The 14470-nt window shown below is 38.4% G+C and overlaps 1 protein-coding gene across 1 annotated transcript; it reads right to left on the bottom strand.

Annotated features, from left to right (window-relative positions):
• Positions 1-298: 298 nt before the first annotated feature.
• LOC145104620 (uncharacterized) lies at positions 299-2609 on the bottom strand. Its single transcript, XM_079041834.1, has 5 exons — positions 2431-2609; positions 1703-1963; positions 1309-1438; positions 514-1255; positions 299-384 (listed from the first exon to the last, which is right to left on the bottom strand). Exons 1-5 carry the CDS (start codon positions 2607-2609, stop codon positions 299-301), a joined length of 1398 nt encoding a protein of 465 aa, XP_078897960.1.
• Between the last annotated feature and the right edge of the window lie 11861 nt (positions 2610-14470).

The raw sequence follows: 14470 nt of genomic DNA, 5'->3' as shown, positions 1-14470 counted from the left end.
TCTTCCCCATCTTGCTCATCTCAAATTGGCTTTTCATCAAAATTTCGAATTCTCTTGACAAAGCAGGGTCAGTAGAGCCAAAAATAATATCATCGACATAAATTTGAACAAGCATGAGATGATTCCCAACTTTCTTTCGAAAGAGAGTGGGATCAACCAATCCTTGTTTAAATTTTGATTGCTTTAAGAAATTGGTAAGAGTTGCATACCAGGCTCTTGGTGTTTGTTTTAACCCATAAATTGCTTTATCTAAAATATAACAATGATTAGGGAATTCTTTGTTTATAAAACCTGGGGTTTATTCAATGTACACCATCTCGTCAAGTTCACCATTAAGAAACGCACAATTCACATCCATCTGGTAGACATCAAAATCCATGTGTGCTACATAGGCAAAAAGTATTCGAACAGCCTCGAGTCTTGCGACAGGGGTGAAGGTTTCCTCATAATCTATACCTTCTTGTTGCGAATAAACTTTAACTACGAGCCTAGCCTTATTTCTCACGATGTTACCTTCTTTATCCATTTTATTTTTAAAAATCCATTCAAGACCAATTATCGAAATATATTGTGGTTTACGAACAAGTATCCATAGTTTGTTTCTTTTGAACTCAGCCAGTTCACATTGCATAGCAACAATCCAATCAGGATCATCCATAGTAATCTTAACAGACATTGGTTCAATTTTCGATATAAAAACATTGAACATACAAAATTCTTGGTGGGTATTTAGTACCTCATTTTTCGCACGAATTTGAGCCCTTGTTAATACTCCAGCTTTTGGATCACCAAGAATTTGTTCATGTGGATGATTTCGAGTCCATCTATCCATTGGAGGATATGCAGGATCAAAGTCCAAAGGTTCATCTTCAGATACTTCTTCATCCTCCATGTCATATTCTGCATTCGACACATTGTCAACTAAATCATGAAAAACATCATTTGTAGAAATTGGTATTGAGCCATTTTGCTCCCTAGCAACAAAAGGATCATTTGTATGATGCTCCCCCTCAACATTTGCAATTTCTTGATTTTTCACATTGTCGAAAGTTTGCTCCCCCTCAACTCCATCAGTCGAACTCAAGTGCTCCCCCTCCACTCGAGCATTAGGTTGAACTGTTACACCATCGACATGTATAGGAGAATTTGTTGTTGAGTTTAAATCTGCAATTGGTTGTAATACTGTTGAATCCTCAGTGTGTTTCGATGCTTCAGGAATTCGATTATCCTCAACATTAACTTCTGCATCAATAGCCTTATCAGGAGTACCAAAAATTAAATCATAATCAAAATCTAACGAATTAATACTTTCAGATTCATCATTTGATTCATTAATATTTGGTTTTTGTTCAAAACATTTTTTGATCTTTTGACATAGTGATCATTGAATGTAAGATTAAAAGTCTCTTCGATCTTCCTTACTAGCTTGTTAAGCACCCTATATGCCACAAAATTATGAGAATAGCCTAAGAATATTCCTTCATCAGCGTTAGACTGAAATTTCGAAAGATTATCCTTAAGATTCATAATGAAGCACCTGCAACCAAAAACATGAAAAAATTTAACATTAGGTTTCCTGTTGTTAATGATTTCATATGGGTTGATATCAAATAGACGATGAATGAATGACCGATTTTGAGTAAAACAAGGAGTTGAAACAGCTTCAGCCCAAAGATATTATGGAAGATTTGCATAATTCAACATCGTTCTTGCTGCTTCACAAAGTGAACGATTTCTCCTTTTGACAACACCATTCTGTTGAGGTGTATAAGGAGATGATAAATTGTGCGAAATTCCTTTGTCAACTAAAAATGAATCAAGAATCTTGTTCTTGAATTCTGATGCATTGTCGCTCATGATCTTGCAAACCTTTTTCTTTAGACTTAACTCAATGTGTTTGATGAAATTGATCATCACTTGAGCTGTTTCTGGTTTTAAACGAAGAAAATATACCCAAGTAAACCTAGAAAAATCATCAACTATAACCAAAATGTACCTCTTTTTGTTGAGTGTTTCAACTGTCGAAGGTCCACAATGGTCAATATGAAGAAGTTCCAAAGGTTCGATGATTTTCGAATCAATCATAATTGGATGTCCTTGTCGATGCTATTTTCCTTGTTCTCAAGGTGCACATAAAGTATCATTATCAAATTTTAATACTGGCAAACCTCGAACAAGATCTTTTACCACTAATTTGTTCAAATTCTTAAAATTCAAATGAGACAATCTTCGATCCCACAACCAACTAATATCAAAGGAAGCCTCGATAGTAAACAAAATAAAGGAACACCAACAATGGGTTTGATGTCAAGTGTAAACGTATCGCCTTTTCGCTTTGATTTAAGAAGAACTTCTTTCATTTCTTTGTTCGATATGACACTTCCTTCTTCGTAAAAAACAACTTGATTTGCAGTGCCCACAACAAGTTACGAAACATTGATCAAATTGTGTTGAAGACCTTCGACATAAGCAACTCTGTTGACTGTAAACATTCCATTGGTCACCTTCCCATAGCCTTTGACTTTAAACTTGTTATTATTTCCGAACTTTACTACACCAACATTTTCAATACTTCGATAATCTCTCAGGTTTTCCTTCTTCCCAGTCATGTGACGAGAGCGACCACTATCGATATACCATTTATCATCGTATTGCTCGTCACACAAAACCTGCAATCAGCGAAAAAATTTAGGTCCCCAAGGTTGTTTGGGTCCTTAGTGATTAGAACAAAATGATTGATGTAAAGCATATCCTATTATCCAATTACAAACTTTTGACTTGACACTATCAGTTATGTCCACTTCATTATTTAAGGGTATCGAAATGTAATCATTCGAAGGTTTAAATTTAACGTTAACTTCTCCTCATTCTTCTTAGTTTGAGTCTCACTGACTTTTTCTTTCGAAATTGCTCTCCATTTTTTAATAGAAGGATTGGAATCTTTTGATGAAGAGCTTACATTGGATGATTCGTTTAGATATTTCTCATATGCATCCTTCATCTGTTCTTGAGAGAATTTCCATGATTGGAAAGGTTTTCCCTTTCCTTCCAACCAATGATTGAAATTCTTTACATTCGTTTTTCCCTTAACAAATGAAGCTTTAACTGTTTGTTTCGAAGGTGGATTTTAAAACTGTGGTTGTTCTGGATTAAAAGGTTCAGTTCTTCTCCTTTGAACGTTCAACTTTTGATAATTACTTGTTGGCATTCTTGTTGAAATAGGAGGTTTGTAACGAGTTTGAAATCGATTTTGATACCCAATTTTATGTTTTGGAAAAACTGTTTGTGGGTTCGAAAATTGATTTTGATGTGGAACTCGATGATGATCCTTTTTCTCATTTGATTAAAAACCATTTCTTTGAAAATTATGTTTTGAAAAGCTTTGTTTTTGTGAATTCTGAACAACATTCTTTGTTTGATTATTTTTCACATAACCATCATGATATGAGTTTTGAACATGAGATGTTTGTTTTGATTTCGTAACATGATCTTTGGTTCTAGAAAAATCTTTTTGAACTTGTGTATGTTTTGAAGGCTGTTTCTTTTCAACAAAAGACTAATTTTGTGACATGGGCTTAACACATTCAGTCTTTTTCTTTTTAGCCATTTTGGATGAAAGACTTTGTTGTTTCTTTTTAGACACAAAATTTTTCCAATAAGCCTTATTTCGAGCTTTGTTCATCGAAATTCCATTTTCTTGTGAAATCTTTTGAACATTTTCTTTGAAACTTTGAACTTTTTCAATTGGTTTTTCAGAAACATTTGCATTTGATTGTTTTTCAACATTTAACTTTTCTGTTTTAACCACCCATGTTCGACTTGGCTTTTGTCGTTGAAAAGTATATGAATTTTTGGTGAGATTGTTCTCAATTGTGCTCTGATTTGAGAAAAAACCTTCTTTCGAAGCTTTCTTATTGTCCTCTTCAACAATTTTGTTTATTTCAGGTTTAACACTTTCTCCATTTCATGTTGTCACAAAAACTTGATTTGGAAAGACGATATCATCAATTCACGTGAATGTTGGGTAAACCACAAAATTTGATTTTAGATAGTGTGAACCTTTTTCTTTCATGATTTTGTCGAATTTATCTATCTCTTCATAAATCTGATCTTCAACAATTCGAGGAATGGTTGTTTCTTTCGAAACATAAGGAGTATTGGATGTATCTTCATCATCATCACTATCAGTCTGACTATCTTCGAGAGTTACATGATCAGGATCAAAAACTTTTGAAGCAGAGGGTTGGTCTTTGTCAACTTTAACATTCAAATCATGACATATTTCTTTACCCTTACCTAATGATTTGGCATTAATGACAGATAACTGAGAACAGTCGACAACTTCCTTTTCTTCAATTTCACTGATATTGGCATCTTCGATATCAGCAAAATTATTTTGGGAAACAGATGTCAAATTCTCAGTACTTTTCAAAATCTTGATTTGTTCATTTTTGGTTAAGGTCTTATTAACAATATCAAGAAGATCATTTTCATTAAGATATTCCTCTATTTTCATAATTCCATAAGGATATCTATCATCAGGGACCTTATCTAACTCAGAAATTGTCATCTCACAGTCATAAGATGTTGCATCTACTTTTTCTCTTTCAAAAGATGAAAATGGTAGAAGCTTCCTATGTTTCTCTTTTCTTATGTCAGATAAATGATGCAATTCAATCAATTTTATATATTACCTTTTTGCTGAGTTACAATAAATGTTTATTTGCTTTAACAGAGTTTTATTGTCAGTACTCAGACCATCTCTATCATACACGATATTTGTAATTTGTAATTCTAGATGATCTATTTTAGCTCTCCTTGCCTCCAACATCCTTTGAGTTTCTAGTAATTGAGTACTAGACTTTTTAGCATCATTGCTAGCAGAGATAACCAGATTATTGACATAAGTAATAGCATCATCAAATTCAATTAACACAGAATTATAAGCACTTGAAGGAATATTAAAGGATTGAAGTAGAGAATGCACCTTCGATGTCATTGGCGCTTTGTCCGCCAATGTCAAAACAAAACAGCTACCAATGATTTTCTCTTCTTCTTCCTCCTCATACCTCGCGAACATGGCTCCATGCGTCAGATTTCTCATTTCTTCGTCATCCGAGCCCGAAGACCATAGTTGGTATGTTCCATCATGTCCATCCTCTCCTCTCGCTACTAGTAACAATCCCTTCGACCTTGCTCTTACTTCTTCTAACCTCTCTGTGTAATATGCTTCATCCTTAACCCTATTCTTCTTTTTTTCTTTCTTTTGTAACATGTAGTCAACCGCCAAATGATTAGCCCCATTGCAATAGTGACAATCCATTCCCGAATCACCCTTAAGCTTTTTATCTTGCTTCGACTCCTCTCTTTTCACTTCTTTCTTCTCAAACTTCTTTTCCTCACTCACCATCCCAACATAGCTTCCTTTTACTTCCCCAGTTTTTGACTTCAGATTGAAAGGCTTTTTGTAAAACTTCTTTACTCTGTTGTCAGAATAAAAAGCTACAGCTTCATCATCAGAGTTGACAATAATAGCTTCATCATCAGAACTTTCCTTCTTAGTAACTTCCTTTTCAGCTTCTCTTCCTGAAACCATCGACACCAGTGCTAATGGACCACCCAGATTGATCCTTGACTCTTCAGCTATTTCATTCACTTTAGCTTCATGAGCTTTTAGCACGTTGTAAAGATCGTTTAGAGAATAGAAATCAAAACTCTGTTGTGTCTTTACCATCAAACTCACATTCCTCCACTCTTTTCAAAGCCCTATTACGAAAGTGAGATTGTATTTCATAGTCGACCTGGTGATTCAATACTTATTGCACTTATAGATAAGCTCATTCAGACGGTCATAGAACAATTCAATTGATTCCCCATCTTTTTGCTTGAATTCTCTTAATTAAATCTGACACTGCTTAACTGAACTAATTTTGGTCTTCTCCACACCCTAATACTTTTCCTTCAGCGTGTTCTAGATTTCTTTTGAGGTTTTGCAACTTCTATTGATACCCTAGGAAAATCCTCCGAAAACACATCCAGGTAATCCTGCACAATCGGCACATCATGCATAGTCGCCTTACCCTTATCCTAAGTATCCATAACATAGGCGACATAACTGGAACAACCCTGTTGAAGATAGCGTCTGGCCCTTGCTACTGAACACAAAATCGGCCCACGCTGAGATCTCTCCCCATGAACCACTAACTCTCCCTTACATGGGGTCCGAACCCGAACTAACTGTTGCTCACAATCGATCAGTGCCCCATTAGGGCTCAACCAATCCATACCCTTAATAACCTTGTTCCCATGAAGAGGAATGGGAACCAAATTGATCGGATACTGCTCGCTAAATAACTAGAGAGTACAACCATGATGAATCCTCGCTACCTGAATAGGCCTATCATCTGCAATCTCGACATCTAACGGACAATACAGCTCCCCTAGAGCTGTAGCAAAACTCTTGCTAACAGCAAGCGATACAAAAGATCGGGTAGCCCCCGAATCAAACAATACCAATGCAGAAATATCTTTCACAAGGAACGATCCTAAAATAAAATACATATATATATAAGCAGACAAATCAATATAAGTAAAGAGATAAAGAGAAGATACATACACATCACCACATCTGGTGTCGTGCGAGCCTCCTCGACTGTTAACTGAAAGGCCCTGCTCTTCACCACATGTGTATCTACCCGGCCCTGGCGGACGTTAGTAATCCGAAGATTTTTCGGAGCTCGTGTTGAAACCGGTCCTACAGTAGCCAAACTCAGACAATAGGCCTTCTTGTGGCCCCGCTGATTGCAATGAAAGCAAATCAGATCCAATACCGGGGTGATTGTGGTGGTAGAAGTACAATCCCTACTAACATGACCAGCCCGACCGCACATGAAGCATCCAGAACCACCCACCATGTACGCCCCATCGTGTGTCCTGCCGCACCTACCGTAGCGGCCTAAGCCTTGCTGGCCCTTCCCCCTCGAATCAACAACCTTCGGCACTTGCGCAAACCCCCTGATACCTAAACCTCATCTTGCTTCCTCTTCTTCTCCATCTCCAAATCAATCTCTCTCTCTCTCTCTCTCTCTCTCTCTAGCATTTGCTATCATGTCCTCCAGCGTCTTGCAGCTGGATCGGCTCACAAACTTTCGAATGTCATTCCTCAACATCTCATGATACTGGGTCTTCTTCATCTCCTCATCCGCCACATAATGCAGAACCAAAAGTTCCCTCTCTCGGAACATCGTGGTGATCTCATCCACCGTCTCTGTAGTCTAGCGGAGATCCTGAAACTCTTGCGCCAACTGTTACACTTCAATCACCGGTGCGAACTTAGCCTTGAACCTGGTAACAAAATCATCACATGTCATCAAATCAACCGCAGCATCACCAACAGTGCGCCCAACCTCCTCCCACCACAAGAAGCAAGTCTGACCTTGCCCCTCGGGGCAACTGCATGGTGCGAAAGATGTTAGCAACATCTGCTAACCACCTCCTGCTCGCTATCGGGTCCTTCGCCCCATGATAGTCCGGAGCTCCACATGCCCGGAACTTCCTGAAGGTCAATGAACACGCCCCCACCAAAGTCACCATCTCAAAATGTAAGGCACTCAACCGCTCATCCGAAATTTCCAGAATACCCTCCTTGACCACGCCAAAAATCACAGGAGTCTGCTCAAGAATGCAATGCGTAATCTCAGACGAGTTGAACTCCATTGTTTGATCATCTAGTTACCTGGCTCCAGTACCTAAGCCCGAGGCCTCTCCAACACCAGAACTTCAAAAAAGGCTGCTTCGCAATGTTACCATACTAAAAATAGACATATAAACCATCAGAATAAGCATCAGAGTACATTGAGGGATCACAATCTCTACAAGCTTCCTGGTTTCATCACAACCCTCCTTGACTTGAGTACGAATCCTCTGCTTCTAGTAGTATGGGCCCATACTACCTTCCACATCTATTCGTATTTTCCTCAAGGATTGCCTTGAATCCGCCAATTCATTCTGTATCCATACATATAACCCTCGACAAAATAAGGCACACAACACTAGATTTCATCCCAGGTTTTCCTAGGGCAAACTCTACACCACACTCCACCATCAGATGTAGAAGGAACTCCTGCTAACTTCTTCTAAATAGCTCGCAAATACAATTACATATTACAAAAACCAGATAATTCTTTGAATGAAAGATCTCACACTAAAACGGTTGGACTCAAACAAAAGATGTGCAATACAATTAAAACCTAACCTTCTAAAATTATTTAGTTCCCATAATACGTAACTTAGCATATTCTCTTAATAGTTAATTGAAGCTAGTAAGAACTCCTAAGTACAAAGCAAACAACATTTGAGCATCAAGTAACCAGAATCAAGCACCACCTAATCATGTCATCCTATCACTGACTGATCAGTACTAGCATGCAAGTCTGCGAGCTCATACAATAGGCATACAAAGGCATCTCTCCTAGCATTCTATCATGCAAAATAAATTGTACAGATTCACAGATCAAACCATATCAGATAACATGTATGGGTATTTTGGAAAAACTTACTTGAGCTCAGCTGATTGCATGCACCGCACCCTTTCTTGTCTTATAAAAACTCTTTTCTTAAAAATACATTTCTTTTTGAAATTTTTTACCAAATCCTCAATTTGAGTTCAGACACACCCGAGATTATATCCGAATCCCTCAAACCAAGGCTCTGATACCAACTTCTAACGTCCCAAAAATAAAACCCAAAAATTTCGTTTTTAATTTAATAAACTGATATCCCAAATACATCATCATAAAAATTCAGATAAAAAAAATGTATCGATCAACATAACATATCAGATTAAATAAAGAAAATACGGAACGAGGTAGTGTGTGCCCTACAATCAACCCGCGTTCTTCCCCTTGGAACTACAAATACTTGAAACATAAACTGAAAAACCGTAAGCACAAAGCTTAGTGAGTTCCCCAAAATACCACTTACCATACATAATAAACACATAATAGGCTCCACCCAATGAGTATAACGGGCCCCGCCCACTAAGTATAATGGGCCTTGCCCTAACTCGCATAACGGGACCCGTCCATTAAGTATAACGGGCCCTTCCCTAACTCGCATAACAGGCCCCGCCCACATACAATTCATATAAGCATAACAGGTAATAGCATACAGAATAATCATCGGGCCCCACCCAATAAGCATACAAACACATACACATACAGGTGTCACACAGACAATGAGTATTCTAACATAGCAGATCATGGGTCGGTATTCGTGCCTTCGACCCACTAAACGCAATGAGGAAACTCACCTCGAACTTCTGAATCACACGAATAAATCTATGATGGCTAGCCAACAAATCCCTGAGCTATCAACACCAAATAACATCCAATTAATAATTGAATTCCAATCCATAACCATTAGTCCAAAGTTAGGTTAAAAAGACCATCTTACCCCTTACCTAGTTTGGTCCAAGACTAAGACCCAAACCTACAAGCCAAAAGGCCCAATAACCAGTTAATCATCCAAGGCCCAAACTTGGCCCAATTTCCAAATTGGGCCCAAACCCTTTCATGGGCCTTACCCCAAGGCCCAAAAATATTCCTAGACTAAGAAACTTGCATCAAATGGCCCAACAAAGCCCTAAACATCTAATCCCAAAAGAATGGCCCAAACTGAACCCCAAAATGTTCGAAGCCCAACTGACTAAGTACATGGGCGTACTCAGCACGTACGCGCAGCATACTCGCTTGAGGACTTGTACGTTGAGCGTACCTACTTGTACGCCCAACATACTCCCTCCTTTAGCCATCCTCCATTTCCAGCTCTTAATCCGTAAAGACTTTACTCCAAAACTTAGATCTGACTTCCTTGGACTGATTTATCACGTAAAGTTTCTAACTTTACGTGCATCCATGGCTAAATGAAGCTCTTAAAGCTCAAAAGGACTTAATTGATGACTTAATGCATGCATGACGGCATAAACACCATAAAGTTGCTAACGTTATGCCTAAGAAACTTAGAATATGCTCATATAGAAAAGAATAAGCCCCGCAAATAACTTAACCCATCAAGCTAACCCAAAAGGGGCCAAAAGCATAACAAACAAAGACATGAAGAGATCTAACCAAGGAGAAAATAAGGTATGAACTTGATACCTCAAAAGGCTTCCTAAAAGAGTGAGGATTCTGGATCTCTAAGCTTCCTACAAAGCAATGCACCTTCAATCTTCTTCAACCCCTTCAAGATGAGGAACATAAGGGCCAACTTCTTCTTAAAAGCTTAAAGAAACAACAATGGAGGCAAATGGTCGAGATTTAGGGTTTTAGGGAAATGGAGGCTGGTAAAGAGGCCATCCCTAGGGACTTAAGGACTTTATGTAGGGTGCAACACCCAAAAATTATGGTTTCTTAATCTCCACGTACGCTAAGCGTAGTCCTCGTACGCCCAACGTACGGGGCCTCGCACCCGCGATCACTTCCCTCCTTAGTATGCTAAGCGTACCATGTGCTACGCCCCGGGTACTAGCTTCTTAGCTAGTACGCTAATCGTACCATGTGGTACACCCCGCGTACTACTCCAAGGACCAATTTGCAAAAAAATAAATATAAAGGGGCTAAAGGAACATACCAAAAATCCAAGTGTTAGAGATAGGATGATATTTGGAGAGAGGATTTGATTTATTATTTGATTAATAAATTGGAATAAATAATATATTATGAAAATAATATATTGATTAGAAATAGTACTATTTATTTAATATTTAAACAAAAATTAATTGGAATTAATTTTGAGATTAAAGGAATTAATTAATAGTACAAGGACTGAAGGGCATATGTTTAATAGTTGAGCAAGAGGAAATCAAGAACCCTCCATAAGGTATGGAAAGTTTTCATAGACCTTAGGGTTTATAGAATAGTCTTTGGTGGATAAGCAGGAAAGTGGATAATTACCTGGCTTAAGATAATCTTGGATTAGGGCTTATCCAGGATTTCCTGACTACACTATATAAACAGCCTAAACCCTAGAAATTTTGGCCATCTGTTCTTTGGATGTGCCAACCAAATTTTCTAGACACTCTCCTCCTTCTCAATCATCTTCCATTGCTAGTGTTGGGTGTGAACCACTAGAGGCATGACATTTGTGATGCTTGCTCTCAAGTATTCATCAACACAAGGATTTGCATTGTTATTACTATATAATAATCAATGTATGAAACTTATAACCTAATTGTGTATTTCGAAAATATGATAGTATGCTATGGTTTTCTATTTTGTTGTTCAAGTTGTATATTCAACTAGAGAATACATAGAATAATTTTTAGGGTTGCATGCATGCATAGGGTTATTATGTTTTGCATAATACCCATCAGATAAATGTATCAAAAATCAAGAACCCATAAACCACCCTATGATTGTCCTCATCTCTCTTTCTTCCTCTTCTTTCTCTTCTCCCTTTCCCTTTGTTATTTATTTAAAAAAAACCCCAATTATGGGGATGAACACAGAACTTTTTCAGGGTAACCTTCAAACAAATATGCAAAGTAAACACATACACACAAATATGTTGGGGGATAAATACAGTAGGGGCTCGGGAGGAAGAATGGGATATATATGATCGAGGGGAAGAAGTTTGTCGAATAGTCGACTCAGATATAAGATTTGAAACACCTAGGTTAGAGTAAACCGCAAAAGAGAGAAGGCCACCAAAACCCTAGAAGTATCCAGCACCTAATTCGTCAGATAAAATCACCCAATCTGCTTCACACTCATCGGGACCAGAAGAAATAAGCTCCAGGTGTTGAGTTTGATCTTACGATAAGATTTTGACCAGAAATCATCAATTTCTTCTCTATCATTTTTACATATGAGTTTTCCAAAAGCAGATCGTACTTTAAGAAGAAACTGAGATTCCTTTGAGTCGAATTGATAATGTGAAATCGATGAAACTAGAAAAATGGTGATGTTCGTGCAAAGTTTTGAGATTGGGGATAAACAATTGATTATGGAATCGATATCTTAGTTTTTCATATATCAATGCTGCAACCACCACCGTCAGGATAACCTTAACCCTAGTGCAGATCTAGAGACCTCGTGTAGTATAAAACCCCATCACCAGGCGGAGTCTGGTGATTTCTAGGTGGAGATGGAGGTGGTTGCACGTGGTGGTGGCGGATAGTGGTGGCACTCGGAAAACTCCTAGCATAGATATAGAAAAATCCTCCTCTGATGTGTAATATTCTTGAGTATGAATGTTCATAAGTGTGTGTATGTGTGTGTGTGTTGTACCAACCCAAAAACCATGATAAACCTTTTTCATTTTTAATCAAGAGTTATAGTCATCAAATTGTTCCAAAACCATCACATAGTAAAAATGTAAAATTATCCGAGTAACAATATCAAAAGTGCGGAAACTAGTGAGGAGAGAATGTTGTGTCATCACATCGGGTCATTCCCCTTAATACCGGAAGTACCTGAAACCAAAAATATAAAATGTCATCAAAAGCTTAGTGAATTTTCCCAATGTACCGCATACCATACATAAATAAGTTAGTGTTATGGGCCAAATCATAGTCTTACACGTAATTCATGCCGAGGACCAAATCCCAGTCTTCCATACAGGTGTCAGGGGCCAGATCCTAGTCTTACATAAAGATGTCATGGGATACATCCTGGTCTTTCGTATAATTTCTAGGGGCCAAATCCTAATCTTTCAAACACATATAAAAAAATATAGCTAGCATCGTATACCACAACTAATGGGCCGGCCTTGGTTACTTCAACCCATTGATACAGTGAGAAAACTCACATTAGTCCGCTAATAAATAACTAGATGCTCGGCTACAGAACCGGAAGAGCCCACACTAAACACAAACAAATAACCCTAATCAAAATTAGGTTATAAACCATAACTGTGGGTCTAAATCCCAACCTAAACTCCTAAGGTAAAAGACCACTTTACCCTTCCCATAATAGGCCTAACCAAACTTGGCCCAATAACACAATAATGGCCCCCAAGGCCCGAAAAGGCCTAACTCACACAACTTAAGGTCCACTAACAAAATCCTGTGGCCCACTCATGCTTCAAACAGTCCAAGGCCCAAAACCTAACTAAGGCCTAAAAGTCCAAAGCCCAACCAAAGACCAAAAGTCCACAATGAGCCACTGTGAGGCATACGCTCCGCATATGCGACCAATCGCCATTACACGCAACGTACCACTTGGTACGCCCAACGTACTGGGCTGCTTGTCATCCTATGCCTTTTATCGCTTAATCCATTCAACCATGAGGTCCAACTCTCAGATCTCTTCCATTTTAGGGTTCTAAAACATAAAGTTGGCAACTTTAACCCTTAACATGCCTTAATCGAACCCAACATCCATTTTTGTCCAGCAATACTCATAAGAAGAACTCAAACTCATGCATGGACAAATAAAAACCATCAAGATGAGATTTTTATGCATCATGAACAACAAAGAGGCTAATATCTAACATATGTAACTCCTAGAGTTTCTCAAACTCACAAGGAGGAACTATGGGACTAAATAAAGCTCACAAACAAGCCCTAATCTCAAACTATCAAAATGAATCATCAAGGTAAGAACTTTATACCTTCTAAAGGTCACAAAGTTGATGAAGACTCTGAATCAAAAAGCTCAATCTCCATAAATTCTTGGTCTCCAAGCTCCTTCTTCTTGAATACACACCAAAAATGCCACAAAGTTACTTTCAAAGCTCAATAACACTCAAAGAATGAATTAGGGTTTCAAATGGATGAAATAAACAATGGAGACTGATGAGGGTAGAGGTCTAAAGGCTATAATGATGTTTAAATATGGTTCAAACCCTATAAATTAGGGTTTGAACCTGGAAGCTGTACGCCCAGCATACACCACGTACGCCCAGCATACGTTGTTAAATCCTCACGCCCAAAACGATCTCGTATGCTAAGCGTACCAAACGTACGCCCAGCATACGAGGGACCAATTTTGCTACTTTTCTCAAACTTAAAGGACCAAAGAAGTAGTACCTGGAATTGAATGTTACAAATCTCCCCCAACTGAATTAGACTTCATCCTTGAAGGTCGTTGGTGTAAACAAGTCTGGATAGTGCTCCCTCATCTCGCCCTCTGGCTCCCACGTCCACTCAGAGCCCTTTCGGTGCTGCCATTGAATCTTCACCAGATTCACCACCTTTTTACACAGAGTCTTAGTTTTCCTGTCAAGAATCTTAATTGGCCTCTCCACGTAACTCAGGCGCTCATCCACCTGAATATCATCCAACGAAATTACTGCTGAATCATTGGCTACACATTTCCGCAACTGATACACGTGGAAAGTGTTATGGATCTGACTGAGCTCATCGGACAAATTTAGCCGGTATGCAACTTTGCCCACCCAGGCAGTAATCCTGAAAGGACCAATAAACCGGGGGCCCAACTTGCCCCTCTTCTGAAACCGGATGACACCT

This window comes from Lactuca virosa, chromosome 4, assembly GCF_052849685.1.
Source record: "Lactuca virosa cultivar CGN04683 chromosome 4, Lactuca_virosa_CGN04683_v6, whole genome shotgun sequence".
Lineage (NCBI taxonomy): Eukaryota > Viridiplantae > Streptophyta > Magnoliopsida > Asterales > Asteraceae > Lactuca > Lactuca virosa.
Note: the sequence above shows the minus strand (reverse complement) of the source record. Positions and strands in the feature narration are given on the sequence as shown.